Source organism: Neophocaena asiaeorientalis, unplaced genomic scaffold (assembly GCF_003031525.2).
Source record: "Neophocaena asiaeorientalis asiaeorientalis breed wild unplaced genomic scaffold, Neophocaena_asiaeorientalis_V1.1 scaffold280, whole genome shotgun sequence".
NCBI classification, from domain to species: domain Eukaryota; kingdom Metazoa; phylum Chordata; class Mammalia; order Artiodactyla; family Phocoenidae; genus Neophocaena; species Neophocaena asiaeorientalis.
In genome coordinates, this window is record NW_020185321.1 from 7,616,191 (window position 1) to 7,642,962 (window position 26,772).

A 26,772-nucleotide genomic window follows, 5' to 3' on the forward strand; every position below is an offset into this window, starting at 1 on the left:
TCTGTCCAGAAGAACGTGTCCGCGGGAGCTGGACCCCTGCTTCTTGTTTCCATGCTCAGGACCTGGTTCCGTCAGCACCTTTGCCCGATGCGTGAAGTGGGCCCACTCAGGGTGTGGTGGGGCCAGCACTTGCTCTGAGGCTGGCCGACGTGGCTTCCAGTCCACGCTCTGCCACTCGTCACCTGGCTGACCAAGTGGTAGTCTGGTAACTGCCCTGAGCCTCAGTGTCCTCAGATCCACCTGCCTGGGTCGCTGTAAAGACCAGAAACAGTGTCATTGTTGATAAAAGGTGGGGCCCAGGACCTGGCCCTGAGCAAGGGCCCCGTGGCAGCCGTGCTGTTGCGGGGTCAGGGCTGTGACCCGGCCCTTTTGCTGGAGAGCCCTGACGGACACGCCGACCCTCCAAGCCATGCTCTCCTCTGCTTCCCCAGACCTTCACAGCCTGGTGCAACTCCCACCTGAGGAAGGCCGGCACGCAGATCGAGAACATCGACGAGGACTTCCGAGACGGACTCAAGCTCATGCTCCTCCTGGAGGTCATTTCAGGTGAGGCCCCCTCCTGCGGGTGCCCACGGGATGCTACCCACCCCGCCGTCCCATTGCTGCTCAGGGAAGAGCGAGGCCTTTACCAGCTGCAGCAGCACTGCGCCGGCACGGGCCTGTTCTGGGGAGCAGCGGGGACCCTGAAGCTCCTCTCCCTCTCTTTCTCGGCGTTCGGCCCTCAGGGGAGCGGCTACCTAAGCCGGAGCGGGGCAAGATGAGAGTACACAAAATCAACAATGTGAACAAGGCACTGGACTTCATCGCCAGCAAAGGAGTCAAGCTGGTCTCCATTGGGGCGGAAGGTGAGCTCAGATGGGGCCCGACCTCTGCCTTGGGAACAGAAGTTGTGTTGGTGACAGAGAGAGCACTTGGGGGCGCCTAAAGCCCAGATACACCAAGCAGCGACCACAGTGACTGCCCTTGATGTGATGCTGGGCCCACAGACCTCCTTCCCTTCCCCCAAAGGATAATCCAGCCCAAGACCAGGAAATCCAGCTCACCCGGTCATGAGGGGCACAGGGGGAGGAATGGCTTTGACTTGGACCCCGGACACCCTCACTCGCCCTCCTGGTGCCGGGCCTGAGGGACACAGACCGACACGTGACACGGCATCTCTCTGAGCCAGCAGCACCTTCGCCCTTAGGCCCTGTCTGGTGTCTGCAGGCAGGAGGGCTCAGAGTAGGGGAGGGCGCTTGAGGCCCGGTGTCAGGGCTCTGGGGCAGGGAGTGTAAGCCCAAAGGTCAGTGAGCAGACTTTGCTGGCTGCACAGCTTGGGAGAGTGTGGCCTCTTGACAGAATACCCGGGATCCTCTGCGCCCCGTGCGGGTACCTGGAACTGTGACCCTTGTCTCCGAGCCCTCCCTAGAGCAGCGGCGTGCCCTCCCTCCAATGCAGGCTCTTGTCTCACAGACGCCTTTGGAGACCAGGCGAGGCCTGACAGAGCCCAGAAGCTCCCCATCAGCCTGGGCTCCCAGTTCTGGTCACTAATCAGAGCAGGGTTTCCTACACCCCCACATCCGTGTTGTCCCAGCTTTGAGAAAAACAAAGAAAACTAATTGCCGCTAATGACAGGGCTCCGAGAATTTGGCCAAGACTCCAGGCCAGAATGCACATCCCGCGTTCCAAGGCTCTGCCCCAACCCGGGACCTCTCCAGGGAGGGCTGCCAAGCCTCGCATGCCACGGTTGAGGTGGTTGGTGTTTGCTTAAAAAAAAAAAAATCAAAACCCTGAACTCAATCAGACCCTGAGATTTTCTGTTCTTGCATGGATCTTTCCTCCTGGCTCCCCTCCAGCCTTCTGCTTCTCACAGCTGCATTTATTTTGCTCAGATGCTAGCCTGTAAATACAGAAGGGGTTAGAGGAGAGACCCGTGGCAGTCATCAGTTTTCATCTGGAGAAAAACTCAGTCTAAAAATGTTTTCCGTTCATGCCCAAGCTGCTTCACTCCCAATCCCCGTGGCCGTCGGGCCTCTGGAGGACAGCCGACTGGAGCCGTTCTGAGGGCTTTGGGATACCTGAGCGCCCCAGTCCCCGCCCGCCCCCAGCTCCCTGTCCCTCCACACCATCTAGGCAGTTGCAGGAACATGGCTTCCTCGTGGGGGTTGTGAGAGGGGTTGGAAGTCGGAGGCACAGCTGTAGGTCCAAGAAGCAGCTGGTGGATGTGTCATGAGAGCGGCCATCTTCCTCCCCTTACAGGGACTCTCTGAGTCCTCCATGACCAGCTTGCTCATGGCAGCGGCTGGGTATGGGCGCTGCGGCCTCCTCTCCAGCTTGTGTCCGTCCCCGGCTTTGGGCTGCCTGGCCCTCGGGAGGAATGCAGCGTAGACTTCCTGAATGAATCACCGCCCTCACCCCACGCTGGGAAGGCTCGGCCTCGTTTCCGGCCGTGGGGGTTCTTAGCCCTGGGAGAGAGCTGGACAGACGTGTCCTTCCCCTGCTTCCAGGCGGCCAGCTACGCATATCTCCTCTCCTGAAACCCTCAAGCCGAGAGCTGCCCTCGGCCGTCAGCCCATGGCTTCGCTGTGGGGAGCCTCTCCAGTGGCTAAAAGAGCACCCACCCTTTCCTAGCGAGCATGTCCTCGGGGAAGCCTGGGCCCCATCCTCTGGGGGACCATCGTGCCTCCTTCCCAGATCAAGTCCACCTAGAGTTTTCTGTTCTCGAGGCCGGTGAGCAAGCTCTCTTGAAGTGTCCCCTCCATTCTCCACATCCTCTCTCCTGCATCCGGTGTGTGAGAGGCGTGGGGGTGGCAGGCCTGAGAGGACCGCCAAAGGCGCATTGGGCCCATGGGCCCCAGGAAGAGGCCGCTTGCATGCACCTCCCTCACCTGGCTGCAGACACATGGTACCTGAGCGTTGCAGAAGTGGTTTTTCTCTTAAGTTGCTGAAGCTGAAGAATGTGTGGTCCAAACCCTTCCCTTTCACTCCCAGAAGTTTGGGAGAGGCTGGTTTTCGGTTAGTTAAAAAAGCACGCACTTACCAGCTGGACCTTGTGCTACCCACTCTCCCCTTCCTGCAGCACCGTGTCTTTCTCAAGGGCCGGGTCCAGGTGCTGGGGGTGCAGAGGTGATCATGAAGGCAGACAGTGAACAAGAAGACAAACCAGCACATATCAGTGTGTGAGGGGAAGAGCAGGGTGCTGGGGAGAGAGGCACCAGGACGGTCAGGGAAGCCATTCTGGGGAGGTGACATATAAGCAGAGCCTTACAGGCTGGGAAGGACCGGCCATGTGAGGAAAGGGTCGAGGCGTGCGCGTTGTGGCGGGCCAGAAGGTGTGAGATCCTTAAAACAAGAGAGAGCTGGCTTGTTGAGAGGACGGAGCTGGAGAATGCTGGGGAGGGAGGTGGGAGTCACGCAGGGCAGGCCTTGTAAGCCAGACTCCAGAACACAAAGCAGGCGACCGACACAAATCCAGTGCACCTGTTCCAGTGACCACCGTGCCTGCTGCGTGGGATGGATCGCAGTGGGGATGGAGGAGGCAGCACGTGAGGATCTGAGGGAGACGACGGTGGCTCGGACGAAGGTGGCGGCAGTGGGATTGGAAGGAAGTGGGCAGACTCTCAAGAGACATGCCCATAAGGTGTGGTGGGTCCTGGAAACGGAGGCCCAGCACCTGGGACGAGGCTCAGCGGGGAGCAGTCGTTGAGCTGGGTCAAGAAAATGGGCTGCCCAGAGAGGAAGAGGCCTGCGTGGCCGGGAATACACGGGGATGGAAGCCCGGAGGTGCCAGGCAGCAGCAGGCTTTAGGGGCAGCACTTCCCGGAGTGCTCAGGGGACATCTTCTCCCAGTGAAGGTGGTGGAGGACAGGCCTAGGCAGCTCTTTCAGATGATTGGAGTTAATCTCTGGGCAGGGCCGGGGGCCGCCTGGGGAGTCCCACTCTGGTTTTAACAACCCTCTTGCCCTCTGCCCCCTTTCCCTGTGTGCAGAGATTGTGGACGGCAACGCAAAGATGACCCTGGGAATGATCTGGACCATCATCCTCAGGTTCGCCATCCAGGACATCTCTGTGGAAGGTGAGAGCCAAGGACCTGCTCACGGGCAAAGAACAGCCTTTCCTCCCCACCCTGGTTCCACCCGAGTTGGGGGGACTTAGTTAGGATTTCGGGCTTTTTGTCTTCATGCTTTGAGGCTCTTTCCTGTGTCCAGACATCACTCACATGCCCTGCCTGGGGGTGGTTAGCAGAGGTGCCGGCCCAGGCTGCAGGTGAAGAGTCCCCCCTGCAGCCGCCCATCTCGGTGGACCCTCACACCACCCTTGTCAAGTGGGCACGATTGGCCCCATTTTACAGTCAAGTAGCAAACTAGTAATAGAGTCAGGCCTGGCCTCGTTCTCCTGGGCGTCAGCACCTATGTTTCCACTCAGCCTCCCACCCTCGGACCTTGGCCTCCATGGACCTGGGGTTGGTCCAGGCCACCACAGGATGAGAAAAGCCACAGGGCCAGTGTGCAGAGGGGGCTCCTGGTGACAGGCCACAGCGGGGAGCGCATCTGTCTGGTCACTTGTAGCACTCCCAGTGTGTTGAGGACAGTCAGAGCTGTCCACGGGGAACGGACGGACCTCCTGGGGCCCTCCCTCCCCGCTTCCTCGATGCTGTGGCCAGATCTAGAGACCCTGAGTGGGCAGGCCCGGCGCTCATGCCCCTCGTTCAGAAGAGGCCAAGGCCCGCATCAGGGGCTTGTTTGGCAGTGTGTCCTGCCAGCTAGAGGCACAGGCTTTGGGGTCAGAAACATGGTGCCGGTTCAGGCCCTCACACTGGCCTGTCACTGCCACTTCTGGGGTGACCCCAGGTGAGGGACTGCTCCTCGGGGCCTGGCGTGCTGTTAGGATCAGCAGGCGCCCACCCACGTCTGGAAGGGGCACTGCTGCTGCTCCGTGCAGGGCCTCTCCCCCAGGTGCTGTGCGACCCTCATGCCTGAGCCGGAAGTGCAATCCACCGGGACTGCGTTCTGAGCGTTCAGTTTTGGGCCAGTGCTCACCATCCTCATGTGTTTTGCAGAGACCTCTGCCAAGGAAGGGCTCCTTCTGTGGTGCCAGAGAAAGACGGCCCCGTACAAGAACGTCAACGTGCAGAACTTCCACATCAGGTGAGCGCCGGCCAAAGCACCCGGCCCACATCATTCCCACTCTGCTTCCTGGGACCTGAGATGCGGCCCTCCCACCCTCTCTCTTTTCCTGTGGTGTTGTCGTGGTCTGTGAGGTGCCAGCTCTCAGCGGCCCCTCCCCCTGCCACTGGCCCCCGTGAGCCCCTGGGAAGGTCCCTGCATCCCCTGGGGGAGGCAGCAGTCACCTCGCCATCCCAGGCTAAAGGCATTAAGGCCCGGCACTCTGGCAGGCCCTCTAGAATCTTCTTTTTCCCCAAGCAAGGTAGCTCAGAAGCAACAACAAAGCTCTTCCTTTGTTTTGACCTGTCGAGAGGGACCTGCCGTCCTTACGGTTGCTAGTGAATGTAGTGTTGGGGAAAAGGTACTGTGTCCACTAGAGGAACAAGACTCGGCCTGCACGAGCCTGTTCTTCCTCGGTTGAGGGCGGGAAGTGAGTGTTTCCATGAGGTGAGTGTGGTCAGTGCCACACGAGATCTGGGAGCGTGGCATGGCCCGGGGGTTAGGAGTGCAGGCTTTGGGGGCGGCCCCGAGGTCAGATCTGGCGTGACTCTGTGACCTCACCTCTCTGAGCCTCTGGTGTTCTCCTCGGGTGGATGGACCAGGGAGAGGGCACACGTAGGAATGAAGAACGGGGCTTCATGGGATCCACAGAGGTCCTGCTGTGTCCTCAGGCTTCCTGGAGCCCTGGCACTGGACGTTAGGGACCATTGTGCTCTGCCATTAAGAGCATTTGGTCCCTCCCTTGAGCTCCTCTGTGTGTTTCCTTCCTTTTCCTGCCACCAGCTGGCTGGTCCTCTGTGCATTTCTTTTTCTTTTTTCGGGCTGCATTGGGTCTTAGTTGCCACATGTGGGATCCTTCCTTGTGGAGCGTGGGCTCAGTAGCTGTGGCCTGCGGGCTCAGTTGCTCTGAGGCGTATGGGATCTTAGTTCCCCGACCAGGGATCGAACCCGCATCCCCTGCATTGGAAGGCGGATTCTTAACCACTGTGCCACCAGGGAAGTCCCTGTGCATTTCTTACTCGTTTATTTATTCAATCACTAAATGTCTATGGAATGCCTACTCCATGCCAAGAGTGGGAATACAGCAGCACCAAAATAAAGTCCCCACGCTTGGAAGGTAACACCACAGCAGGGGGACCAGTAGTTTACAAAGGCGTGAAGAGACCAACAGCATAATTTCAGGTAGTGAGAGGAGTCATAGAAAGACGACAAAGTAGGATAAGGTGATAGAAAGTAACCGGAAGAGTACCACAGTCGGGGGCAGGGGCGGGGGTCTTTCTGAGGAGGTGTCATTAACCTTGACCCATGAAAGAGCCAGTGTGACTAGTATGGACTGTGACCGGCTGTCACTTTCCTCTGAACAGAGCCCCTCGTGTCAAGCCACATCCCGGCATTTAGCCAGCCCACGGGTCAGGTCAGCTAAGGTGCGGAGGGCCTGCAGTGGCCTGCCCGGCTCAGTGGGGCCTTGCAGGGACAGCTACCCTGGTAACGAGCACGCAAAGCACGGGTCAGGCCAAAGCCTCACATATTTACTCATTTCATCCTCACAACAGCCCAGTGAAGTGTAGGTACTGTATTATCCCCATTTTACGGATGTGGCAACTGAGGTAGCAGGAGATTATGGGACTTGCCCAAGGTCACACTGACAGCGAGTGGAAGGGCTGGGATTTCCCCCAGATGGTCTGGCTCCAGCAGCCAGGTTCACGGCCAGCCGGCCACACCGTCTGCCTACAGTGCCAGGCACACACTCTAAACCACCTCACTGAGTGGGAGTTAATCATTCCTGTGGGTGCCCACAGCCTGCAGCCCTCCCATGACGGTGGGGCGGCTCCACTCATAACCTTGGCCTTTCCATCCCCAGCTGGAAGGACGGTCTTGCTTTCAATGCCCTGATCCACCGGCACAGACCAGAGCTGATTGAGTATGACAAGCTGAGGAAGGTACGTGTCTCCTGCTCCCCTCAGTGGCCCACAGACACCCTGAGTGTGACCCTGGCTCCGGGCCACCGCCCCCAAGCCCATCTGTTGCTGGCATCCAAAGCTGGACTCTGTGCTCAGATGGGCAGACTGGGAGGGCCTTGTGCCAGCTGTCAGCAGACCCCAGGCTCGGTGGCTGATCTCGCCTCCTTTGCTCCCCTTGGGGACTGCCCTTCTCCTTCCTTGGTCATCGCAGCTACCTGGGGTTATTGTAGGGCCTGGCCGGCCATGCTTAATAGCCGCCCTTCCTTAACCCTCTAGATTCTGGAAGCATTTGGGGAGGGGTAAAGAATTCTAAACCATCACCGCCGGCAGCCCTGTCCCGTGCGGGGTCCTGTTGTATTTTGCCTGTACAGAGCATGTAAGACCCAGGCTCTGCCCTCTAGGAGCTGCCAGCCTCGCGGGGAAGACAGGACAGTTGCGTCCAGAGCAAACCAGCCGTACAGGGCCCTGTGCATGTGCTCAGGCTGCGTGGGAGTGGAGAGGGGATGGGGCCAGACAAATGCTCCAGAGGAAGGAAGGCACACCTGAGCTGGCCCGGTGGGGGCAGGGCCTCTGGGGAGGAGGCAGCTGAGGGCCAGAGAGCGGGCATCCCAGGTTGGGGAGGCACACGCCTGCACTTAGCCCGTTCAGTCCGCAGTGAGTAATCGTATTGGGCTCTAGGTGGAAAGCCTAGGTGAAGGCATGTGAGGGAGGGTCAGGGTGAAGTGCGTTTCATCCTGTAAGCAGCGGGGCAGTTAGAGTAGGGAGGTTAGAACGTGGATGCACTCCATTCCCTCCCTACCCCACCCCCCACACCCAGTGCTCTCTCAGGTCTGGACCACAGTGTGGGTTTCAGGGCAGGGATCTTAATCTGGGGTCTGGGGATGGATGGAAATTCTAAGAAAAGAGCACGCCTGCGTTGTCTCTGGAGAAACGGTCCACAGTTTGCCCCACAAAGATTTCCAGAGGCATTCCTTTGGGTAGGAATTGACTTTACCCGGGTATCCCCCCTCCCCCCACTGATCCCTGCAGCAGCACAGGTGGCTGAGAACTGCCTGAAGGACCCTTTCCAGTCCTAGCCCTTCCCAAGATCCCTCCCTTCCGGGCCAGCCCTTGTTCCTTCTGCTGGTGCATCCTGCCCCTGACCAAGTTTCTCCTCCTTCCCTCACCTCCCTCCCCCAGGACGACCCTGTCACCAACCTGAACAATGCCTTTGAAGTGGCTGAGAAATACCTAGACATCCCCAAGATGTTGGATGCAGAGGGTAAGTACATCCCTTTTTTTCAGTCAGCACCCTGTTTTGTGGGCATGTCTTGCGGTAGCCTCAGGGAGCTGGCGGAGCCAGCCAGAACGCCTGAATGAATCAGCGTGAACTGGGGACAGTGGTGTCGCCCAGGGAGCCAGAGCAGGAGCAGCCTGAGCAGCCAGGGATGCAGGTGGTGGGGAAGAGGTCCTTGAAGAGGATCAGCTCTCAGGGGCTGCCTCTTGGGCTGGGCCCAGGTGCCCTGCCTTCCTGACTGATCCCACCCCTCCCTCCGGAGGGGCGAGGGAGGTCGCCAGGAGGGTTGACTCCTGCAAATAACCAAGGCCTCTGCCTTCCCTGCCTGCCACAGCCTCGGAGTCTGGAGCCCACCAAAGCGGAGTGTTTTTTCCTTTTCCGGCTTTGCTCCTTTTCCCAGCCATGTACCACCCCCAGCCAGGACCCATGCCTCTGGCCTCTGGTGGCCTTTGGGGTTGACCGTCTAGCAGCCCCTTGAGGCCACTCTCAGAGAGAGGAAGTGGCCTCGTTTTAATCCATTTCCCACAGGCTTGGCCTTTCCAGTGACCATGGGGAATGGAGGGGCCAAGGGTGTGGCCAAGCCAAGCCCACTGGAGTCGCCAAGGGCCGTGGAATCAGCTCTGAGGGTCCTCCTCCCAGGATGGCTGTGGCCTTGGGAGCCTATGGATCCAGTGGGTGACCGCCCCCGCCCCACCCGCCCCTGCTTGGGCGGTTTAACCCTTGTTGTTCACTTGCAGACATCGTGAACACGGCCCGGCCCGACGAGAAGGCCATAATGACCTATGTGTCCAGCTTCTACCATGCCTTTTCAGGAGCGCAGAAGGTACCGGGCAGGGCCAGGCAGGCCCACCTCGCTGCCACTGCCCAATGCCGCTGCTGCCTCTCGCCTCCCGTGCTCACCTCATTTCTCTTGCAGACGGCAGCGGTCTCTCTCCGACTGGAAGCCACCCCCTGACTCCTTGGCACCTCCGCCCATTTAGTCTTTGCCCACACTGTCTATCGAGGCCCTGACCTGTGCCAGGCTCTGTTCCAGGCACTTAGGATACAGTCAGTGACTGAGTCAGGCACGGTCCCTGCTCTCATGGAGCTTACATTCTAGTGGGCAAGGCAGACAACAGGCATGTCCACAGATAGAGTAATCTCATGTGATAAGTGCAGTCGAGAGCATGGGACAGGATGGTGGGATGGGGAAGCGTGGGGGCTGCTTCGCTGGGGCTGTCAGGGGAGGCAGGATGAGCAGGAGCTGCCTGGTGAAGATCTGTAGGAAAAGTGTTCCAGGTAGGGGGGGGGGAGCAAGTGCAAAGGCCCTAAGGTGTAAATAAGCATGGCTTTTTCAAGGAATGGCTGGAGAAGAGTAGGAGAGGGGAGGAAAATGAGGTCGGAAAACGTGACAGGCCCAGGCCATGTAGGACCATTGTAGTCTGGGATCTGGAGTTTGGGTTTTATTCTGGGGACTCAGGAGACCACTAGGGGTTTATGCTAAGGTGGTAGGTGGTCACACCGGACATGATCTTACTTATGTTTCCAGGAAGATCAAATAACACCTGATCCTTCCAGCACTAAACAAGGCTTCCTTGCTAGTGTTTCACAAACTCAGGCCTGGTTCGAAAAGGAATCCATCTTATTCGGACCCTCCCCCTTCCCCTCTACAAAACCTCAGCAAGACATGCCCACCCAGGCCGGAGCCAGGGTCTGGCTTCCAGTCCAGAGCAAGCGCTATTCCTCCCGCATGACCCTCGGGCCTCGGCCGGCCTTCCTGCATCTTTCACTCTCTCCTGCCTCTCTCTCTCTTTCTCTCTCTCTGCGCAGATATTGTAGGCACTCTGAGGCCAGATGAGAAAGCCATCATGACTTACGTGTCCTGCTTCTACCACGCTTTCTCGGGGGCTCAAAAGGTGAGCTGGGGTGGGAGCACCCTCACTGCTGTGGCTGGAGACTCGCCCTTGCCACCCCTCCACCCCCACATCCCCCTGCCCGGGCTGCGGCCTGAGGACCGACCCAGTCTGGCAGGTTCCTGTGACTGTGGGCCTTCATTGCCACCACCGAGCCGGTGCTGGCCCACTGTCGAGACACCACAGGTAGTCTCTCTGTGAATACAGCCCACTCTGTGAGATGGGTGGTGGCACCCTGGTTTCTCAGACAAGGCAGTTGAATCCCAGTGTCACCTTAGATGGCAGAGCGCAGCTTGGGCCTGTGCTGCTGTGCTCGGCCGCCCCGCCCTTTCCGTGATCCGTGCCGGCCACCTGCCTGCTGCGCTGGCTGTGCCTCTGCCCGGAGCATTGGCTTTGCTGCCCCTCTCTGCAGCTCTGTCCCCTCCCAAAGGCCCCAGGAAAGGCTCTGGGCCTGCTCCTGCTGACCCAGATCGTCAGGCCGCTGTCCCCAGCAGCCCCGCGGACACAGGTAGGGCCATCAGAAGTGTCTGCTCCCAGGAGCGGCCCTCCCCGAGCCTGGCTGACCTCACGTGTCCCCCGCTGCGCCTGTCAGGAGCCCTCTGCTTCCACAGGACGGTGCCCAGCTGCCCCCACGTGGAGGCCTGGCCGGCTCTGTCCCCTCCACTTGCCTCCTGGGTGTCTGGTCTTGGCCAGCAGTGTATTCCCAGCAGCTTGATTTTGTGTCACAGTTGGCAGTTGGGCAGGGAGCAGAACAAGAAGAAATGAGCTCTCATTTATTGAGCACTTACTGCATACAAGGGACTGCTCTGAGGACTCCATGTGCACAGGCTCTAAGAGTCCCCTGCACACCCCCCCCCGGGAGGGGTGGGTGCCGTTATCCCCATTTACAAGAGGAGGACACTGAAGTCACGGGGCGGGGACTTTGCTGCCTCCTTCAGAGCCTCAAGGCCAGTGGGGGCCTTCCTACGGGCCATCTGCTTGGGCCGCCTCTCAGCAGTGTGACCTCGGATAAGTCCCTGCACCTCCGTTCTCCCACGTGGAAAACGTGGAGCAGGCTAGTGCCCGTCTCAGGGCTGTCCTGAGGATGAAGTGAACTCATGCGGGTGAAGAGCTCAGGACAGTGCCTGGCCCCTTAAGCGCCCCGCCCGCGGCCCGGCAGTCAGAGTGGCCCGCCTCTGCCCACCGTGCCACTTCCCGTGCCACCTCCCCAGCAGGTGGTCGGAGCTCGTGTTCGGAGTGTTCTGTGGGGGGGGCACAGGCAGGGAGAGTGGAGGGGACCCCTCAGCCTAGCAGGAAGGCTGGGTGGGGGTGGGCAGTGATAGATTCCTCGCCACAAACCCCAACTAACAGCACGTTTGTGTTGGCCTAACCCCTCCACGGGCCCCAAGCCAGCCTCGCTGCCCACCACACTACCCTCGAGGGAGTGTCTTCTCTCTGCCCAAACTGCCCCCTCATGCTTAGAGCTGAGCTCTGGTGTGGGGGACCGGAGGCCTTGAGGCATCTGTGGGAGGGGATACTGGCAGGAAAGCCCAGGTCAGAGCATTTGGGAGTCTTTGAGGCAGCTGGGCCCCTCTCGTGAGGGAGGAAATAAAGGCCGGCCTATTGGGAGCTGCCCGTCACCAAGGGACGTGCAGGATCCAGGCCTCTCCAGCTACAAGCCCAGCTTCCCCCGGCCTGTGTTTACTTCCCAGGACATCCTTGTAATGCTTTTATTATTGTGGCTGTCTTTTCCCCAGAGGTTCAATCCAGTCTCTTAAAAGAGTGCTCTCTGGGCTTTGTTTTGTTTCATGAATGCAAGGGCAACCCTAGCCCTAGCACCAAGTTTGCCCGTTCTCACCTGATAGTTTATTTCTAGTCACTAAAGCATTTGCTCCTTGTTCCTTTGCTCACTCATTCATTCATCAACTCTTGAGTACCTCAAACACGCCAAGCCCTGAGCTGGGTGCCAGGAATTCAGTGGTGAACCAAAATACTTGTGACCAGCAGCCCGCACCTTCGCGGGCCTGCAGAGCGCAGTGGAGCTGAGCTTGGGGTGCCGGTTGTCTCTCCAGATTTGGGGTCAGGGACTCACCTCCGCGACTCCCCCACAAGCTGCGATCTTGGCTCTGCTTCCTGCACTCACTAGGGGCTGGGTGTTCATTGGCCGAGGCCCTCGTGAACCTCACCTCTGAGGAGCACTGCCTGTGGCCGTTGGCCTGTGTCCTGCAGCATGAAGCAGGGTGTGTGTGTGTGTGTGTGTGTGTGTGTGTGTGTGTGTGTGCGCGTGTGTGTGTGTGTGCGTGAGCGTGAGCGTGTGCGTGCGTGTGTGTGTGTACACCACTCTCAGCTGGTCCCCCACTCACCTCCCCACCTGTCCCAGAAGCAGCGTGTGGAAGTGGGAGGCTGGGCGTCAGTGCCTGCAGCTAGCCAGGTCTGGAGCCATCCCCAAGCCTCTCTGTTTTCCTTCCCCACCACTCTGTAGACCCTCCTCACTATTTCTGTTCCTGTTCTGTTGCCGTTTCAACTCTTCTTCTTGGACCCTTTCTGTGCTTCCTGAAAGGTACCTGGTCTCTGTGTGGCATCCCTCACCCTCCTTCTCCTGTCCTTGCATTTTCCCCCCAGCAGGACAAAGCAGGACATTGTCCTGTAGTTCTGGGCAGAGACTAGTCACTGTCTGCACCGCTCCCTACTCTCCGAAGCCCTGGCTCCCCTTCGCCCTGTGGATGGTGACTTCCGCCCTCTGAGCCTTCAGCAGCCTCCTCGAGGGGAGGATTAGGAAGGGGCCGGGCATGCTCTGCCTGTGCACTGACCACCAGACTTCTCTGGGGGGCGCCAGCACCGCCCCCCCCCTCCCCAAAGGGGAGGGTCCTTAGCCTAGCAGAGGACCCTACCCAGCCTCACCCAACCCTCCTTTTGGAGGGCCTGTGAGTCCGTTTCCCCCACAGTGGGTGAGCGTACGGCTCCGTAGTCCCCTTCAGCACCTCCACGGTCCAAGTCGAGAGAACCCACAGGCCCAGCTCCCCTGGCAGGGGCCTCAGCAGTAAGCTTTGGGGGCCCCGGAAAGGCCTGTCGGGACACAGCCACTCGGCCCCATCTTGCTGAAGCTGTGCTTCCTCTCCTTCCCTCCTTGGGGACTTCTGTGTGGGCCATGGATGAGCCAGCTTTCAGGGGACGTGCCTGTCAGGAGGGAGGGTCAGCAGCCCCCAGGCAGCCCTGACTGTGTGCTTTCCCCTCCCCTGCCCCAGGCTGAGACTGCCGCCAACCGGATTTGCAAGGTGCTGGCTGTCAACCAGGAGAATGAACACCTGATGGAAGATTATGAGAGGCTGGCCAGCGACGTGAGTGTGTCACTCCCCCCTGCCCTGGTGGCCCCCGCCAGCGCTGAAAGATTAGGTCACCTCTTGTTACTCTCTACCAAAGGTCATGGGACATCTGCAGAGGGGAGAGCAGGGATGGCAATGAGACTTTCTAGAAAAGGTCGTAAGGTTATATAGGCTGTGGAGTTTGACCAAGCCAGTATGTGACCTTTCGGGTTGATTTTACAAGACTAAGGGGTCAGACTGCTGTGTCACTATGCTGGCTGGCTTCTGGGGTCTCGAGCTTGGGTTTCTACGGAAGATAACTCAAGGACAGAGTTTTCTGAACACCCGGCTGCATTAGAATCAGCTGGGGAGCTTTTTAAAAATTCTTGTTCCCATGCCCCACCCGTGGAGAGACTGATTCCGTAGGATGGAGAGAGACCCGAGAGCTGATATGGTGACAGGACAGCAGTTTGTCATGGCAGGCCCCCGTGCAAGCACTTCACGAACAGGATCTACCATCTCCACAACAGCCCTGTTAGGAGGGAACTCCTATTACCCCCTTTTCCAAGTGAGGAAACAGGCCCAGAGAGGGTCAGGCACAAACCCACCACCATGCGGCTTGGTGGGATGGAGGTTCAAACCCAGGCAGCCCAGCTCCAGAACCTGAACCCGGACCGTCAGTTGGGAATGTGGGTGTTTAGTACGTCTCTCCTAGATTCTCCCCTTTATTTTTAAAATTTCCACATTAAAAAAAATAAAAACATCTACGCTCCCCAAGAGGAGTAGTTTGACTGCTCTTCTAGACCAGTGGTTCCCAGACTTCGAGATTTCACAGACCAGGAAAATTTGGGAAAGTATTTGCCAGCCAACCTAGAGTGGTGAACTTTTTATTTTGCCAAGTTAAGGATATTTTTAAAAGAAAAAGCTACCGTTTGTTACCACCATCGTGTCTAACACCTAGGAAAGGCTAAAAGGTTATATCTTAGCATCCCAGACCTTCCCAAGAGAGGGCAGTTAGCATCACGCACCAAGATGTCAACACACACGGAGACCTTTGTCCTTGGTTTTCTCATCCTGCCAGAGGTTGGCATTTGGGAACCACTTCCCCGGGCCTATCTATGCTGGACAATACTCGATTTTCCTCTCCTAGGATTGTTCTAGAATGTCCGGTTTGTTTGCTTGTTTGTACCCTGGTCTCACTCCATCAGACATGAGTGGCTCATGCAGGTCACTTTCTTTTTCAGTTGTACTTTATAATTTTCTGTGTCCCAGGCCCCGCGCATGGCACTGACCACCCGAGAGTGAGCTAGGCGTGCAGTCAGCCCTGCCCTTGAGGCGGCGCAGTCAGTGACCAGGACACAGTGAGGCTCTCAGTGTGAAGCTCGGTGCAGATGGTGACAGCGGGCTCATGGGGGTGCAATGGGGGCGGCCATCCAGGAGGGGCGTCTGAATTGAGGCTGCCCCGCTTAGATGAGGGAAGGAAGGCCAAGAGCAAAGGCAGGAGCAGGAAGTAGCCAGAGAACAGCCCCGTGGTTCAGAGGGGGCACGTGTTCCCAGAATTCCTGGTCATGGGATTCCCATCGGGAATCATGGAAAAGTCGAGCTGGGGAGCAGGGGTGATTCCCCGAGATGGGACCCTCGGAGATCCAGGTCCCCTGTGCCCATGAGCGGGGGGCGGCCCTATCTGTGCTCAGAGGGTCCCCTGCAAAGGCCACCACAGCTTCTTGTGGGCCCACAGCTCCTGGAGTGGATCCGGCGCACCATCCCCTGGCTGGAGGACCGCGTGCCCCAGAAGACCATCCAGGAGATGCAGCAGAAGCTGGAGGACTTCCGCGACTACCGGCGCGTCCATAAGCCACCCAAGGTGCAGGAGAAGTGCCAGCTGGAGATCAACTTCAACACGCTGCAGACCAAGCTGCGCCTCAGCAACCGGCCCGCCTTCATGCCCTCCGAGGGCAGGATGGTCTCGGTGAGAGCCGGGGGGCTGAGGGCGGGCCAGGGCCCAGGAGGTGTGTGGCGCTGCAGGTTCCCTGTGAGGGAGCAGCTGAGGGGCAGCTGCTCACCACTCACAGGCTTATTTCCCCAGCATGGTCTTTCTTAACTCAAATGCACGGCTTTCGGAGTGCAGAGTGCGGTGGGGCATACACTTGACACTTCACTGTGTTCCTTCTCCCCCCATCACTCCCCAGACTTCTGCACCCATCCCCAAACCACACCATAGTTTGTGTGGAATTGTTTGAATTTGGACCCTCATTTGGCTGTGACTCCAGGACCTCCAGTGCTTGAGGCCCCTTCTCAGGGGAGGGACAGTATTCACTGGACAGTCACCTTCTGACTCCCAGTGCCCCGTATGGCATTCGTTCATTTTCACTCATTCATTTACTCCAAAAGTATTGACTGCACCTGCCGTGTGCTGGGCCCTGTCCAGGTACGCAGATACAGCAAAGCCGGGGAGAGATGGGACCCCGGCCCATTTCTGCTGCCTTCCCGTCATCGTCAGGGAGGCGACCTTCAGGGAGGCATTGCTCTGCTGCGTGCCCCAGCTCCCCGTGGTAGCCCTGCCCTCTCCTGCCCCCACAGGACATCAACAACGGCTGGCAGCACCTGGAGCAGGCCGAGAAGGGCTACGAGGAGTGGCTGCTGAACGAGATCCGCAGGTTGGAGCGGCTCGACCACCTGGCAGAGAAGTTCCGGCAGAAGGCCTCCATCCACGAGGCCTGGACCGACGGTATGACCCTCCCAGCTCCCTCCCTCCTTTCTTGTCTCTCAGAGACACACACGTGTACGCACACACAGACACACACACACACACAGCATAGCGTCTGTTTGTCAGGCCCCCTTTTCTGCTGCCTGGGAACGTGCATGTCACAAATGCCGCTTTGGGTTCATCCAGTCCCAGGCAGCAAGGAACAGTTTGGGGCCAGGTCCGCCCAATCTGCCCGGGCCTCAGAGATTACTTACAGGTGGACTTCTTCCTGGGTCACTGGACCCTGTGCCAGCTGCACAGGGAGGTGGCCCCTGTCCCTGCCCCTCGGCCACGTCTCCCCTGAGTATGGCGGCCCTCCGGGCCAGGGTGGGCGTGGGGGTATGCTCTCCCCTCCCTGGCAGCCTGGGTTCACACCCTGCCTTCCGTGCCCAGCACCCTTTGAGACTGTGGACTTCACACTGAAGAGCCAGTGCTGGATGGTCCGTGGTCCTGAGCACGGTCCTTAGAACGGGCCAGGGAGCCGCCTCCCGGCCCTGCTGCCTGACTTGCACCTGCTGCTCACTGACCACCAGCCACGCACCCTTCGGTGTGGCCCGCCGTGGGAGCTCTTTCTCACCTCTGCCCTGTCCCGGTGCCTCCCCCGAGGGCCCTCTCCCACAAGGGCCGCGGTGATTCCGGTTTCTCGGCAGCTTTGCAGCTGCCTGTTCCCTTGGCTCGGGATGTGGAATTCCATCACGTCCCTGGCCCTCGGTCGGGACCCACACCACGGCTGAGATTCTGGATCCCAGGGGCCCAAAAGCTTTTGGGAAACGGCCAGCGCCTGGGAAAGCCGAGCGCCTGGGAAAGCCGAGCGCCTTCCACTGGGCTCCCACCCTCCCACTTCTGTCTGCCTCCTGCCCTACCTGCCCTGGCCCTCCTGCCACCACTCTGCCCAGCTGGTCTCACACTTCCTTGCATTGGTCAGTGTGGTTTTTCATCCCTCCCACCCTCCCAGGTCCCCATGAGATCCTCACTGAGCCCCTGGGGGCTCCTCTGGCCCCACCCACCCAGCTATTTGGCAGGCAGCCCCAACCCTGGTCAGTCGCTGAGACCCACCCAGAGGCACCCATACGGAGCCTGCCCCGCTCCACCCTTGCCGGCATGCGGACACACAACTCTGCAGGATCCGCAGACCTGGGCCTGTGTCACCTGTGTCCCCAGCCGCAGCCCGGCTAATGCCCTCCTCACATTAGCTCAGGCCGGCTGCTCTCCAACGGCAGCTTCCAGATGCAGAGCAATACCCTGATCCCTCCTCTGCCAGGGAAGGAATGCAGAGGAGGGGAAGCCAGAAGGCGAGCCGAGGACAAGGTAGCCTGGGCCAGGGAGGCAGGCATCTCCCTCTGCCTCACAGAAATGGCACCTGTGGGCTCTGCCCCCACAAACCTGAGGGAGGGGGTGTTGGCATTTAGTTTATTCGTTTGTTCTTCATTCATTCATTCAACAAACACCTCTTGAGCCTCTTCGCTATGCTCAGCAGTTTCTAGGTAGGTGAGGTCCCTGCCCAGGGAACTGCAGATTTTGACATCTTTCTTGTCAAAGGGCCCTTGGACGTGTAAGTGGATTTTACAACACCCGTGTCCCACACTTGGACTGAGCTGTCTCCTGTCATTATCCACGTGTTGTAGCTCCATCATCCTTTCTTAGGCTCCGAGTGTCCTCCCTGTGGATTTCCCTTCTGGGAGCCTCTTATCAGCCCTCCAGCCTCTCTTCTGGGGCTCCAAGAGGCCCTGAGAAGATGGTCTCCCGAGGCCGAGGGGTGTGGGTGTGACGGCCCACCAGAGCTCCTTCCCTGGGAACCACTTTGGCCGGCCTTCACCCGAAGACATTTAGGAGAAGAGGGCCAGTCTTTAGCCAGGACCCAACTCCACACGCCCCTGCCCCACCCCTACCTCCCCACAGGCACTTTGGCATCTGGCCCTGCCCCTTGCATTAGCCCGGAGTCCCCAGGCAGGCCTGTCCACTCTCATTCCCAAGGCCTGAAGCCTCTGTCCTCTGAACCACCCAATTATGCAGAACAGGAGAACAGACCAGCCTCCCGACCCCTCTACACCCCTGGAAGCCGGGTGTGGCAGCCTCCTCACCTGTGGGGGGTTGGGGGCAGAGGGCGGGTTGAGCCCCCGTCGCTCTGTGTCCCCTCCCCATCCCTACAGCCTGCAGGAGTGAGCACCCATGTGGATGCTTCTCACGGGGTCTTAGATTGCCTGGGGGAAAAGCAAAAATGAGCCCCCATCCGCCCCTCAGCCTGGCTGCCCCTTGGCCTGGATCCCAGGCAGCCGTGACCATGGCCCCCTCCTCCCGATTCTTCCCAGCACACCCCTAGCAGCTCCCTTGCTGAAACTCTGCTGAGGCAGAAAAGTGGTAACCTACTATTTCTGGTTCCCACCCTTGGGAGAAAGCAATTTGGAGAAGGGAATTGCAAGCTTGCCTTTGTGGTTGAGCCTGCTGCCCCGGGGCTGGAGTGGCAGGGCCAGTACACTCAGTCTCCCAGGCTGCCACCTCCTGTCCGCCAGTGCCGGGCCCTGTCCACGGGGTGGCTGAGATGCAGATGGGACTGGCTGGTGCCCGGCCTTCTCAACATCCCCTCATTGAGGTTTTAACCTTGGGCTGGCACTGGCCGCATTTACAGAGGAAGAACAGGTGGGGAGAAGCTGTCTGCCATCCCCTGCTCTAGACAGGCGGCTGTTGGTTGGATTTCCTGGTGCCAGCTGAGGGGTCTCTGAGCTGCCGCTCCGGGGTAGCCGGAGGTAGCTTTAGGGGTTGGGGGTCCCAGCCACCTTTCCCGGCCAGCGTTTCCCCCTTGGTTCTTAGCAGTACCTTACTGTGCTTGCAGGGCTCACTTGAGCTTCTGTCCTGGGGTGTATAATTAGCCAGGCTCCAGAACTAATAGCAGTGTTCCTCCCTTCCTTCAAAGGGCCCGACAGTGGGCCCTGCCTCGCCGCACATGGAAAGCCCCTAGGATAGTGTGGAGCAATAGACGTGTGATAGGACTCCCACCCCCAGGGGGCCTGGCGCCCAAGTGCCAGGGGTCAGGCTCCTGGAAGAGTCCTGACTCAGACTTCCCCTCCCCCCACTGCTGAGGCACGGCTGCAACGCCAGCTGCTTCTCCAGATCACAGCGGTCCGCAGGTAGGTGTCCACATTTCCAGCCCTGGTAGCACAATCCGAATTCTTAACGTCTCCCAATAAAGGATACTAAGTTTAGAACCCACAGCTTGAACTGGGATATGTCCCAGGCCCACCAGCCCCACAGTGTCTCCCAGCTCCATCCAGGATCTAGTTGGGCATAGAGATTCCTGCAAAGGGCAAGGAAAAAGGCTCTGGACGTTTCTAGCTTTCGTGGCACCATCCTCGGCAAGGCAGGGCATGGGGTCCACACCCCGTCTCCCTCCCTCTGGCTGGACATCCCTCTGGCGCTGTTGACGAAGCACCCCCTGCCCTCCGCCCCACCCCAGGGAAGGAGGTGATGTTGAAGCACCGGGACTACGAGACGGCCACCCTGTCGGACATCAAAGCCCTCATCCGCAAGCACGAGGCCTTCGAGAGCGACCTGGCCGCACACCAGGACCGCGTGGAGCAGATCGCCGCTATCGCCCAGGAGCTCAAGTACGTGTGGGCCCGTGGTTCCCTGTCACCTGCTTCCCCTCCAGCACCCAGTCCAGAGCAGCAGTGGGGCAGTGGTGGAATGGGGTCCCCCAGCCCTTGTCACCCTCACACCCTCCTTTCAGATGCCGGGGAAGAGCCTTACAGGATGCTGCCTTTACCCCAGATGAGAAACAGTGGGATCTAGGTTCTCCAGCAGAAGGGGGGTCTCTGACCCCTTGTCCTGATTCCTCAGGCTGTTGGGGTCCCTGGGGCTCCCCCTCCTCTGCCTGCCACACCAAGGAGACCCCCTGGCCCCCTGATGTGGGGGGCGGCCTAGCCCACACTGCTCCCACCCCCTGCTCCCTGAGGGAATCTGGCTGCACAGAGAGCCCATTGTTTGGCCGGCCCTTCCCTCTCCTGCTCAGAATACACTTAGTGTAAGAGCTTCCAGGCAGTCGGTTCTCTGCCCTCCCGTCCCCACCCCAGTCAGATAAACTTGTGCACACAGTTAGGACACTGAACCTCCAGAGCCAGTGAAAGGGGGCCTTATTCCACCAGCGCAGCGGCCAGCAGCAAGCAGGGCCCAGGGAGTGGGAGGCCCAGGCTGTTACTTCATGGAAAATCCACAGGCCCTGGAGGGCGGCAGGGCTCCCAAAATAGCCGTCTGCTCAAAAATAGGATCCTTGGCTGGAACTGCCGTTTCCACAGACACCCCCTACCCTGTCACAGTCATCCCCAAAGTTCTCCTTGTTCCTGCAAGGCTGGGGCCTAGCGCTGATGCCCGGTGGAGGCCACACCGGGCAGGGCTGGCTTCCTTCCTGACTCACGCCCGCCACACTGCCCAGCTGCTCTGGGGGCTCCCCATTTGCTCACCCAGAGGCAGAAGTACCACTGGGTCTTCACAGTACCGGGGACACGGTGTCCCCATTGAGCACTGTTGGGGGCACCCCTTGAAGTCCTGCAGCTCCCCTAAGATCGAACCCCTGTACCTGGCATGCCCAGGCCGAGAAGAGTGAGGTCACAGACGCAGACGTCCACCACCCTCAGGGGTTGTGGGGTGGGACATAGGCAGGTCCCCCACCCCCACCCCCACCCCCATTGGCAGGCGAGCTCCTGGAAGCCAGTGAGAAACAGACTTGGAGGAGATCCTAGGCCAGCCCACTTCTCAGGCACTGGGAACAGCCATGTGAAACCCATTACCCTGAGCCGGGGAACAGGCGGTCCCGAGGCAGCTTTCTGGACAGTAACCCTGGAGGAGAAAAGGAGGGCTGTTTGGGGTGCTGTCTGTTCCCCCGAAGATGAGTCTGAGGGCCCAGGGCCGGCCAGGATGAGCTTGGATAGACAGCCCGGCTGAGCGTAGATTAATGGTAATGACAAAAACTCAGGGCACTTAGTGCTCTACACGTACCAGCTCATTTAATCCCCCAGCAATCCTGTGTCACAGAATGGGAACTGAGGCACAGAGAGGCCAAGGGGCCTGCCCAAGGTCACACAGCTAGGGAGTGAGATAGGACTGGAACCTGGGCCGCCTGGTCCCCGTGTGAAGCACAGCCTTGCTCCTCCTCCAGCCCTTGCCTGCTCCCGCGGCCCCTGTATCCTGCCTGCCCGTCTGGCTCACCAGGCAGGCAACACAATCCCTGTGTCCTGGTTCCCATGTCGTGTTCCTCCCCATAGTTGTTCCCCCAGACCTGTACACTGACTCCCTAGGAGCCTTGCTGCTAAGAGTATCCAAGTGTGGACCCCAGGAGGCAGGAATGCTGGGGCTGAAGAGGGAATAAGGGGCAGGGGGCTGGGAACTATGGCATCAGCTTCGTGTTTCCAGCCTCAGTCACTGCAATAATAATACCCATTCCCCAATCAGCTCACTTTTTTCCTTGAATATATCGTTAGTTGCGTACGGTGAGATTGTAGGCTAGTTGTACATTTCCCCTTAATACCCATTAAAGTAAATACACAACCTTTAATGAGTAACTGTTGCTCCTTTTACCTACTGGGTGCAAAGGACTGCTCTCGGCAGTTCACACGAGCTGAGTAACTTGGTCTCCATGATAACCCCACCCCCATTTCAGAGAGGAGAAAACCCGCGGAATCCAGAGGGAGTTCATTCGCCCAGGGTCACACAAGTTCAAAATCGGAGAGCTAGAATTCACACCTAGGGAACTTGGCTCCAGAGCCTTATTCTCTAACCAGTGTGTTCTGCTAGACTTTCTTTAAATGGAGAATTATCCAGGGCACTTCCCTGGTGGTCCAGTAGTTAGGACTCAGTGCTTCCACTGCTGGGGGTCTGGGTTCGACCCCTGAGATTTCACCAGCCTGCAGGGATGGTCGAGGGCCACACTCTGGGAGCCCTGCGTCAGCTTCCAGTGACAGCAAGCTCTGTTATCCTCTCCCCGCAATTCCTCCTGCCCCAGGTCAGAGGGGTGATTGATGACTGATGTGCTTAAGTGTCAATATCCCCTGGTACCATGGCCTGGGACACCTGGGGGCGGGTGGGTCCAGCACCCCCTGACTGCCCCTGCTGGATCTCACCACTCTCTGCCCGGCCCACAGCGAGCTGGATTACTACGACTCCCACAACGTCAACACCCGCTGCCAGAAGATCTGCGACCAGTGGGATGCCCTTGGCTCTCTGACCCACAGTCGCAGGGAAGCCCTGGAGGTGAGGAGGGAGCAACGCCCCCCACTGAGGTCTGTGCCTTGTTGCCCTCAGAGCAGGGGTCTTCCCCTGACCCCTTGGTGCCCCCGGACCCCTCTCCACCGTACACACCTCCTGCTAGCCTACTGACCTCCTTCCTCTGTCCCCGTCCTCCCAACACGCACCAGAAAACGGAGAAGCAGCTGGAGACCATTGACCAGCTGCACCTGGAGTACGCCAAGCGGGCAGCCCCCTTCAACAACTGGATGGAGAGCGCCATGGAGGACCTCCAGGACATGTTCATCGTCCACACCATCGAGGAAATCGAGGTCCGCCCCTTCCCCTCCCGCCCTTCTCGTGGCTCGTGGGGCCTCCACGGGGCGGGGCCATGCCCTCATCCCTTGTCTTCCTGCCCCCAGGGCCTGATCTCAGCCCACGACCAGTTCAAGTCGACACTGCCGGACGCCGACAGGGAACGGGAGGCCATCCTGGCCATCCACAAGGAGGCCCAGAGGATCGCCGAGAGCAACCACATCAAGCTGTCAGGCAGCAACCCCTACACCAGCGTCACCCCCCAGATCATCAACTCCAAGTGGGAGAAGGTGGGTGGCACCCACCCACCGGCAGGGCCGGGGCAGGACCAGCCAGGCGAGGCGGCCGCCCCCTGACTGCTCCTGCCCGCGTCCCCTTCCCCAGGTGCAGCAGCTGGTGCCCAAGCGGGACCACGCCCTCCTGGAGGAGCAGCGCAAGCAGCAGTCCAACGAGCACCTCCGCCGCCAGTTCGCCAGCCAGGCCAACATCGTGGGGCCCTGGATCCAGACTAAGATGGAGGTGAGGGCGAGTCGCCCAGCCCTGCTGGGCCCAGGAGAGTCTCAGGGCAGAGTTGAGGAAGAGCCCCCACTGAACGGGAGGCTGCTTGCCCCGGGTGGGGGGGCCCCAGTGCTCCATGGGGCCGGTGGACTTGGGGGCCTGGTGGATCTGGGACCCAGCTCTCATGGCCTCATGGGATTAGGAACGTCAATAACGTATTCATGGAAATGGCAGCACCATCCAGAGAGAAGCCGTGCTGAGGGGTCAGGTAGAGATGGGTTCGAGTCTCAACTCTCCCCTCGACTTCCGATCGGGAGTCAGGCACAATTTAACCTCTGTGGCTCAGTTTTCTCACCCCTAAAAGGATGAGGAAGACCATTACTTCATTCCCTCAACAGACACTTTTGGGCACCGCCCTATGCCAGCCGCATCACAAGCACTGTGGTGTAGCTGTGACCAAGGTGGTCCGAGCTCAGACCCTCACCGCGCCCCCACTCTGCCCTCGTGACCCAGCCACGGGAAGGCTTGTAACCATGCCGACTGCGACTCAGGCCACCACTTACGAGTGCTCACTGTGCACTAGGCACCCCACTGACCGAAGTGGCCTCACTGAAACTCACGACGGCCCGAGAGAGGATCGGGCAGGTCGGCCGCGGGGCTCAGTGCCCCCTGCACGGCTTGGTCACCTTGGGAAGCGAGGCGTGGGGAGCACGGGTTCTGAAGTCGCCAGGCCTGGGTTCCGATCCTGGCTCTGCCTCTTAATGTCATAAGTTGCCCTCTTTGGGCCTCAGTTTCCACATCTGTGGAATAGGCCTGTCCCAGTCTTGGGCCTCACAGGGAGTCAAGCGGGGAGCAGCGAGGTTAGCCCTGTGGAGCGTTGGTGCAGAAACCGCATCGTGGCTGCTGTTACGCTGGAGGGTGGGCTGGAGGGGACAGTAAGCAGCAGGCCTTCCCGGAGGGGACCCCTGGGCAGAGGCCCCGGGCTGGAGGCGCCCTGGCATTGGGGCGGCCCGCGACAGACCGCCTCCTGGTGGCTGGTCGTGGCGGAGGGTCTGCCAGTCCCGCCCCCCAGTAGCACCACCCTCTGTGCAGGAGATCGGGCGCATCTCCATCGAGATGAATGGGACTCTGGAGGACCAGCTGAGCCACCTGAAGCAGTACGAGCGCAGCATTGTGGACTACAAGCCGAACCTGGACCTGCTGGAGCAGCAGCACCAGCTCATCCAGGAGGCCCTCATCTTCGACAACAAGCACACCAACTACACCATGGAGGTGGGTGGCACCAGCCTGGCTTCTCCAGAGAGGGAGCCCCAGATCCCCTTCTGGTTCACCATCCTGGGCTGGGGCAGTGGTAAAGCTCCCTGGAGAGCTGGGAGGGCAGGCAGCACCTGCCCCCCAGTGTGTCCTCAGCCATCTCATCCTCACTTGAGGACGCAGATCCAGCCAGCATGTGCGGGAATCCCGTGCACCGGCTCGCTGCCGCCAGGTTACAGCATCAGGGCTGGTTGCCGTCATATTGGTAGCTTGAAATGGTCCGTGGTGACAGCACTTAGACCATGCAGATCGGAAGATGCCACCAAATAAAAGGGGCGAAGCACTGTTTCCCCAGAAAGCTAGTTAAACATTGCCCAGCGTGTCTCTGCAAAGCTTCCCTGTGGATCCTGGCACAGGTATCAGGACCCGGTTGTCTGCCGCATCCGTCACTGGGACATACACCAGTGTGACGTGAACCCCGCTGGTTGGCAGAGGCAATAGGCGGGCACCGTGCCTGTGTCCCTGTGTACATGAGCCACACGGCAGAGTGTGGGGCTGGGTTGGCATTTGGGGGAAAGTTAGGGTGAGTCTGACTCCAGGCCACACACACCCCCGCACAAGGAGAAGCCAGTTCCGAGCCCCCCTCAGCTACAGCTGCGGTGGTCCCAGCATCCCCACCTGCCGGCCTAGCCCACACTCACGCCCTCATTCCTCCCGCAGCACATCCGCGTGGGCTGGGAGCAGCTGCTCACCACCATCGCCCGCACCATCAACGAGGTCGAGAACCAGATCCTCACCCGCGATGCCAAAGGCATCAGCCAAGAACAGATGCAGGAGTTCCGGGCGTCCTTCAATCACTTCGACAAGGTGAGCCGCTCCCTCTGCCCCTTGCTGTCATCCCTCCCCACTGTCACCTCCCACCCTGCCCCCTGCGTCTTTGCATCTGTCCGTTTGTTTACATCGCAGTTGCTGAGTATCAGAGGCCACTCACAGGGGCCGGCAGGGCCCCAGCCACTGAAGGGGCTGCAGAGGTGTATCACCTCGACCCACAGCATGGGCAGCTTCCCTCAGGAAGAGAAAGGGGAGTCCCGAGCCCTGCCCCCGGGGCTGTGCATCCTCGCCCACCTGCTGATACAGCCCTGAACAGACAGGTCCCAGCACACCAGGGATTTGAGACCTGACCCAGGAATCTGATCCACACATATACACAGTGTCCTTAAAAGTCAGATTTGGTTTGGCAGCCCCTTTAGAAGGGCCCTGAGCACCAGTTTGCCCCGGGCCCTGCCGGGCCTGATGTGTCATCTGCCTGCTTTCTGTGGGTAGCATGTGCTCTGGGCGTTAGGCAGGAGCCCAGCAGGAGGGGGTGCAATCCCCTTTCTCCCACCCCAAATCCTGGAGGTGAGGAGAGCTCCCCCCTTCCCTCCCAGGAGTCCTGGGACTCAAGCCTCGATCCTGCACCTCTCAGCTCCCACCCCTGCTCTGACTGCCCTCCAGGCCACCCACGCCCCTCCAGCTGCCCCGCCCTGGCCATCACCTTGTCCACGTCACCTCTAACTCTGTGTTTCCCTCCCCCGTGTGTCCCCTTCCCCCACCCTCTGCATGTGACCTGGGCCCCTCTCCCTGCCTTGGTGCCGGCCTGGTCTCCACACCGCCCCTTGTGCACACCTGCCTTCGGACGCCGGCAGGACCACGGCGGGGCGCTGGGGCCGGAGGAGTTCAAGGCCTGTCTCATCAGCCTGGGCTACGACGTGGAGAATGACCGGCAGGTACGCGCCCCCTGGGCCCCAGCGGACTGTGGCATTAACTGCTCTTCTCTTTCTCTCTCTCCTTCTCTCTGTCTCCCCTCCCTCTGGCCATCCCACCCCTTGCCATCATGTGTGCCATTTCACGGGCTCTCTTGCCTCCTCCCTGCCCTGTGTCTCTCCGGACACCTTCCCCCTTACCTGGTCTCTCGGGGCCGCCTCTGTCTCCCCCGCTCCCTGCCACTGTCCTGTTTCCCCGCTGTGCACACGGGGCGGCCCCTCTTGCCTACTCTGGGCCCGGTCTCCTCTGCTGTCCCTGCGTCCTCGAGCAGAAGCAGACGGGCAGCATGGACTCCGATGACTTCAGGGCTCTGCTTATCTCCACGGGATACAGCCTGGTATGCCGCCTCTGCCTGCCCTTGCTGCTGTGCCTCTTCTCCTCCCCCTCCT

General features: G+C 59.7%; 1 protein-coding gene across 2 annotated transcripts in view; it reads left to right on the forward strand.

The window, feature by feature from the left end:
• Nucleotides 1–431: 431 nt before the first annotated feature.
• Nucleotides 432–26,772, forward strand: part of ACTN4 (actinin alpha 4) — a 27,406-nt gene continuing 1,065 nt past the window's right edge. The window contains exons 1-18 of one of the 2 annotated variants that reach the window (XM_024733761.1): nt 432–546; nt 726–845; nt 3,968–4,054; nt 5,039–5,126; nt 7,006–7,084; nt 8,285–8,366; nt 9,119–9,204; nt 13,498–13,590; nt 15,293–15,523; nt 16,135–16,282; nt 19,752–19,902; nt 22,432–22,540; nt 22,705–22,845; nt 22,936–23,118; nt 23,213–23,347; nt 24,419–24,598; nt 25,301–25,447; nt 26,266–26,346. In XM_024733761.1, coding sequence (XP_024589529.1) covers nt 522–546; nt 726–845; nt 3,968–4,054; nt 5,039–5,126; nt 7,006–7,084; nt 8,285–8,366; nt 9,119–9,204; nt 13,498–13,590; nt 15,293–15,523; nt 16,135–16,282; nt 19,752–19,902; nt 22,432–22,540; nt 22,705–22,845; nt 22,936–23,118; nt 23,213–23,347; nt 24,419–24,598; nt 25,301–25,447; nt 26,266–26,346 — 2,166 coding nt within the window. In that variant the 5' untranslated portion in view covers nt 432–521. Of the gene's footprint in view, nt 547–725; nt 846–3,967; nt 4,055–5,038; nt 5,127–7,005; nt 7,085–8,284; nt 8,367–9,118; nt 9,205–10,190; nt 10,277–13,497; nt 13,591–15,292; nt 15,524–16,134; nt 16,283–19,751; nt 19,903–22,431; nt 22,541–22,704; nt 22,846–22,935; nt 23,119–23,212; nt 23,348–24,418; nt 24,599–25,300; nt 25,448–26,265; nt 26,347–26,772 lie in introns of both variants that reach the window. The other variant, XM_024733762.1, reaches the window with a different exon arrangement.